This window comes from Halictus rubicundus, unplaced genomic scaffold (assembly GCF_050948215.1).
Source record: "Halictus rubicundus isolate RS-2024b unplaced genomic scaffold, iyHalRubi1_principal scaffold0060, whole genome shotgun sequence".
NCBI lineage: Eukaryota > Metazoa > Arthropoda > Insecta > Hymenoptera > Halictidae > Halictus > Halictus rubicundus.
The window spans coordinates 435,955-442,566 of record NW_027488601.1 but is presented as its reverse complement, the minus strand read 5'-3'; the positions used below and the strand labels follow the sequence as shown (position 1 = coordinate 442,566).

The 6,612-nt window shown below is 43.3% G+C and overlaps 1 protein-coding gene across 1 annotated transcript; it reads right to left on the bottom strand.

Moving 5' to 3' along the window:
• Nucleotides 1-339: 339 nt before the first annotated feature.
• On the bottom strand, nucleotides 340-2,695 carry LOC143363577 (uncharacterized). Its single transcript, XM_076804142.1, has one exon. The coding sequence runs from the start codon at nucleotides 2,594-2,596 to the stop codon at nucleotides 1,334-1,336; it is 1,263 nt and encodes a 420-aa protein (XP_076660257.1). The 5' UTR covers nucleotides 2,597-2,695; the 3' UTR covers nucleotides 340-1,333.
• Between the last annotated feature and the right edge of the window lie 3,917 nt (nucleotides 2,696-6,612).

Sequence of the window (6,612 nt, the reverse complement as noted above, 5' to 3'; positions counted from 1 at the left end):
TCTATCCTATCCTATAATATTCTCTATTCTATCCTATCCTCTATCATATCCAATCCCCTATCCAATCCCCTATCCTATCCTCAATCCTATCCTATCATCTATCCGATAATATCCTCTATCCTATATAATCCCCCATCCTATCCCCTATCCTATCCTATCCTCTATCCTATCCTTTCCTGTATCCTATCCAATCCCCTATAATATCCTCTATTCTATCCTATCCTCTATCCTATCCATTCCCCTATCCTATCCTCTCCTCTATCCTCTAAAATCTCTATATAGTTCTATATAAGCCAAACTTAGCATACCTAAGTAGACACTTTTAATATCAGAGATGTGTTCTTTTTTTTTCTTTCTTTCTTCTTCGTCTTCTTCGGATAGAAATACACGCTTTAAAAAGTCTCTTATGTTTTACGTAAGACAAGCGACGACTTGTCCGTTACAAGGAAGGCTTCTCCTAACACCGTATAAAAATTATAAAACAGAAAGAATGTTTAAAATTTACCACCTAACAAGTTATTATACACGTGTTCTCGAGAGTCGGTGCTATGGCCAGCCTCCTTAGGCCTTCGATATACGACATCAAAATTAAAATCAAGGCGAACGCCTTAACTTCTTCTTGCGTAGAAGATGGAATTATATATTTCATTTCCAGCTCGGGACTATCTGGGTTTTCACACGGATTTAAGCAGCATCAAACTGTCATCGTAAAGTGAATATATCTTTTTGATATTACATTCTGCTGGTCCGCTTGAAGTCTTTCATCCATATTTTTTTTTTTTTTAGTCTAGTATTGATCAAATTCACGATTATTAACAAGTCCATGAACATCCAGCCTCGTTCTTGTTACTGTTTATCTGTCAAACTAGCCCCTGAATACTAGTTATGGACAAACCGATTTGTTACAAGTACAAAAAAAGGATCGTGATCTACAGTATTCATATGATGCGACATTTTTTTTCCTGTATGCTTGCGCCAACGTGCCAATATGCAAGAGCGCGTACAAGCGCTCACGTTTCTTGTATTTATATAAATTACGTATCTCATTTTGCAAGGGTGTACCTTGACGCGACGAAACTTCCTCTGTACAACCATAAATACCTGAAAAAACACTAGACTCTCTTTCTGTTGCCTAGATATAACTTCCCGCATTCCTGATAGTACGAATAATGTTTTGCGTCGAGGGTATTGTATTATGCTTTAACGTTTTCACTGATGCAAAAATGTTGATAGTAATATTTTTTTTTAGTAATAGTGGTAATTTTATCTGTGGTAGTAGTACTTGATGGTGGTGGTAATGGTGGGATAGTGTGTGAATGACGAACGAAACCACCTATACTAATGAGGGGAAGTCGTTCTCATCGTCTACTTTCGGAGCATTCTGACGTCTTCGAGGCGACCTTTGCTCGACTTGTGGCGGGGGACCGCGCGTGTCTCCATCTCTAGGAGCTCCACCACGATTTCCAAATCCACGACCATTGGCACGTTCTCCACCACGGCCACCTCGTCCTTTTCCACGTCCACCGGCACCACGTCGGGAATCACTGAATTGAATCTCGATGCCTAACACACGTTTCTGTCGTCCAACCCGCTGAGGATATTCCGCCGCAGCATCATGCTCCTCTTCGTCGTCATCGTCGTCCTCACCGCCTTCCTTTTTCTTCTGGAGCGCGTACATTTTCTTCCATTGAGTCATATCCTCGCCCTCTCCAGCTTTGCGCAAATTGTATTGAGGCTTCGCTCTATTATTGCGCAAAGCTTTCCATTCGTCCAATGTCAATTCGCGAGATTCCTCTTCGGCAGGCTTTTCCTCGGTTGTATCTGTGTTTGTTGCGTCCCCTTCTTTTGTTTCCGGGGATGCTTGGGGAGCATCTCCTTCGGGTTTCTCGGTAGGCCATTCCTGACTTTCTTGGTTCAAACTTTCTTCAATTTCGTCGTTGTGGGTACCCCAGTTATGGCTACCAGCACCATCTTTTTTATCCACTGGTTTAATCCCGGTTTTATCAGAGCCTGATTGACGATCAAATTCACGTTTCCCGCGGTTATCGTATCCTCCACGGCCACCCCGTGGTCCTCCGCGTCCGCGGCTCAACCCACGCATTCCACCTCGCCCCCTGCGCTCTCCGTAGTCTGCACGTTGAGTATCATTCGAATTTCTGAATTCTCGTGTTTCACGGCCCTCGCCAGGAGGTCCACGTCTCAGTTCTCCTTGAGGACGGGGCGTTCGTTCTCCCTCTTCGCGATTACGTCTGTTGTAACGTTCTTCCCTGTTATCTCCAGAGAACTTGACATTGCGATCTCCTCCACCGGTTCTTACTTGTGGCGGTTTCTTTTCTCCTTGATCTTTCTTTGGATCTTGAATCTTCGACACTGGTTGCTGCGTGTCCTTAATCACGCGGGTTTTTTGCGTTTTGTTGCCGGTAGGCTTTGGCGCGTCCGGCTGCTTACTCTTATTCTCCTTCTCCGAAAGCTTCTCCTTTTTCTTAGCTTCCTTCTCTTGTTCCCGTTGCTGCACTATCTCGCGCAGATCCGCATCGTCGGCCAACAACGGTACCAAGAACTTGTTGGTAACGTTAATACTGTACATGGACTCCATGATGTCTTTTATCCTCTCTTCGTCGAGGATCACGCGAAAATTTCACGGCTACTCTTGAGCCCTTGTGTAACAGAGACATTCAATATTTCAATATGGCCGAGTCCCATCCTCTGTCGTATTCTATTTTCTATCCTATCCAATCCTGTATCCTCTCCAATCCCCTATCCCATCCCCTATACTATCCCATTCTCTATCCTATCCTATCCTCTATCCTATCCTATCTTCTATCCTATCCTATCCTCTATCCTATCCTATCCTCTATCCTATCCTATCCTCTATCCTATCCTATCCTATCCTCTATCCTAACCTATCCTCTATCCTATCCTCTTGTAGCGGCTAGCGGGGCGCCGGAAGAGAAATCTTCAGCGCACCAGCACCAAGAAAGATTTATGGTTTGCACAGCATAAGACGCTATTTGTGAGAAAACGTCTTTAACGTTTTTGGCCACTTAGCGGACAGATGTGTCCTTGTAGTTCCTAGCGACGAACTCAATAGCGCAAGTGGACGCCATAAATTTTGGGTAGTCTAAGGGTCTCCAGCCTAGAGTGTCCCAGCGACGCGTGCCTGGTTTCTATCACCCGGGAAAGCTGGGCCCATTGACGTAAGCCAGCAGTCACGTACCGCACTTAGCACGGGCCCGGAAGACACCCCGCTGCATCACCAAAATTAGATTTTTAACAGAACGACACGCTCACCCTTCTCACGCACGAGAGGCGTGGAACGTGGGCGTGTTATGCAAAATGCACGGATTGGTGGAAGTTCCCCGCAAGGACTTCCACCAATCAGCCGACAAGCATTTTTGATGATATAAGGCAGAGACTACCGACGCGAAATGAAGTCACGAAGTCGAGACACAGCCGCGTATCCGCCGAGTGACTTAGAGTCTAGTCCGGTCGTTGCTAAGTTGCAATACAGTTCAACCGCGAGTCTAAGCGAATCGCCGGTTTTAATTGAACCACCCCGGACGCTCTCGCGACATCACTCTTTATTGTAAATAAACGACTCAGTCACGTACACCTGATTTTGAACACTTGTTCTAAGGCACCCGCCTTATATAACCCTGTTCCTTCACTCTATCCTATCCTATCCTCTATCCTATCCTATCCTCTATCCTATCCTATCCTCTATCCTATCCTATCCTCTATCCTATCCAATCCTCTATCCCATAATATCCTCTATTCTATCCAATCCTCTATCCTATCGTATCCTCTATCCTATCGTATACTCTATCCTACCCCATCCTCTATCCTATCCTATCCTCTATCCTATCCTATAATATTCTCTATTCTATCCTATCCTCTATCCCATCCAATCCCCTATCCTATCCTCTATCCTCTCCTATCCTGCATCCTCTCCAATCCCCTATCCTATCCTCTATCCTATCCTATCCTCTATCCTATCCTATCATCCATCCTATGATATCCTCTATTCTATCCTATCCTCTATCCTATCCAATCCCCTATCCTATCCTCTATTCTAACCTATCCTGTATCCTCTCCAATCCCCTATCCTATCCTCTATCCTATCCTATCATCTATCCTATAATATCCTCTATTCTATCCTTTCCTCTATCCTATCCAATCCCCTATCCTATCCTCTATCCTATCCTATCCTCAGTCCTATCCTACCCTCTACCCTATCCTTTCCTCTATCCTATCGTATCCTCTATCGTACCCCATCCTCTATCCTATCCTATCCTCTATCCTATCCTATCCACTATCCTATCGTATCCTCTATCCTATCCCATCCTCTATCCTATCCTATCCTGTATCCTATCCAATCCCCTATCCTATCCTCTATCCTATCCTATCCTCTATCCTATCCTATCCTCTATCCTATCGTATCCTCTATCCTATCGTATACTCTATCCTACCCCATCCTCTATCCTATCCTATCCTCTATCCTATCCTATAATATTCTCTATTCTATCCTATCCTCTATCCTATCCTATCCTCTGTCCTATCCTGTCCTCTATCCTATCGTATCCTCTTTCCTATCCAATCCTCTATCCTATCCTATCCTCTATCGTATCCTCTATCCTATCCTCTATCCTATCCTCTATCCTATCCTATCCTCAATCCTGTCATATCCCCTATCCTATCCTATCCTCTATCCTATCGTATCCTCTGTCATATCCTATCCTCTATCCTATCCTATCCCCTATCCTATAATATCCTCTATTCTATCCTATCCTCTATCCCATCCTATCCACTTTCCTATCCTCTATCCTATCCTATCCTCTGTCCTAACCTATTTTCTAACCTATCCTATCCTCTATCCTATCCTATCCTCTGTCCTATCCTGTCCTCTATCCTATCCTATCCTCTGTCCTATCCTGTCCTCTATCCTATCCTATCCTCTATCCTATCCTATCCTCTATCCTATCCTATCCTCTATCCTATCCTATCCTCTATCCTATCCTATCCTCTGTCCTATCCTGTCCTCTATCCTATCCTATCCCCTACCCTATCCTATCCTCTATCCTATCCTATCCTCTATCCTATCCTATCCTCTATCCTATCCTCTATCCTATCCTATCCTCTATCCTATCCTATCCTCTATCCTATCCTATCCTCTATCCTATCCTATCCTCTATCCTATCCTATCCTCTATCCTATCCTATCCTCTATCCTATCCTATCCTCTATCCTATCCTATCCTCTATCCTATCCTATCCTCTATCCTATCCAATCCCCTATCCTATCCTCAATCCTATCCTATCATCTATCCTATAATATCCTCTATCCTATATAATCCCCCATCCTATCCTCTATCGTATCCTTTCCTGTATCCTATCCAATCCCCAATCCTATCCTCTATCCTATCCTATCCTCAATGCTATCCTGAATCCTATCCAATCCTCTATCCTATCCTATCATCTATCCTATCGTATCCTCCATCCTATATTATCCTCTTTCCTATCCATTCCTCTATCCTATCCTATCCTCTATCCTATCCTATCATCCATCCTATGATATCCTCTATTCTATCCTATCCTCTATCCTATCCAATCCCCTATCCTATCCTCTATTCTAACCTATCCTGTATCCTCTCCAATCCCCTATCCTATCCTCTATCCTATCCTATCATCTATCCTATAATATCCTCTATTCTATCCTTTCCTCTATCCTATCCAATCCCCTATCCTATACTCTATCCTATCCTATCCTCAGTCCTATCCTATCCTCTACCCTATCCTATCCTCTATCCTATCGTATCCTCTATCGTACCCCATCCTCTATCCTATCCTATCCTCTATCCTATCCTATCATCTATCCTATAATATCCTATCCTCTATCCTATCCTATCATCTATCCTATAATATCCTCTATTCTATCCTATCCTCTACCCTATCCTATCCTCTATCCTATCCTCTATACTATCCTATCCTCAATCCTATCCTATCCTCTACCTTATCCCATCCTCTATCCTATCCTATCCTCTATCCTATCCTATAATATCCTCTATTCTATCCTATCCTCTATCCTATCCTATCCTCTGTCCTATCCTATTTTCTAACCTATCCTATCCTCTATCCTATCCTATCCTCTGTCCTATCCTGTCCTCTATCCTATCCTATCCTCTATCCTATCCTATCCCCTATCCTATCCTATCATATATCCTATCCTATCCCCTATCCTATCGTATCCTCTATCCTATCCCATCCTCTATAATATCCTACCCTCTATCCTATCCTATCCTGTATCCTATAATATCCTCTATCCTATCCTATCCTCTATCCTATCCTATCCACTATCCTATCGTATCCTCTATCCTATCCAATCCTCTATCCTATCCTATCCTCTATCCTATACAATCCTCTATCCTATCCTATCCTCTATCCTATCCAATCGTCTATCCTATAATTTCCTCTATAATATCCAATCCTCTATCCTATCCTCTATCCTATCCTATCCTCAATCCTATCCTATCCCCTATCCTATCCTATCCTCTATCCTGGCGTATCCTCTATCCTATCATATCCTATATCGTATAATATCCTCTATCCTACACTCT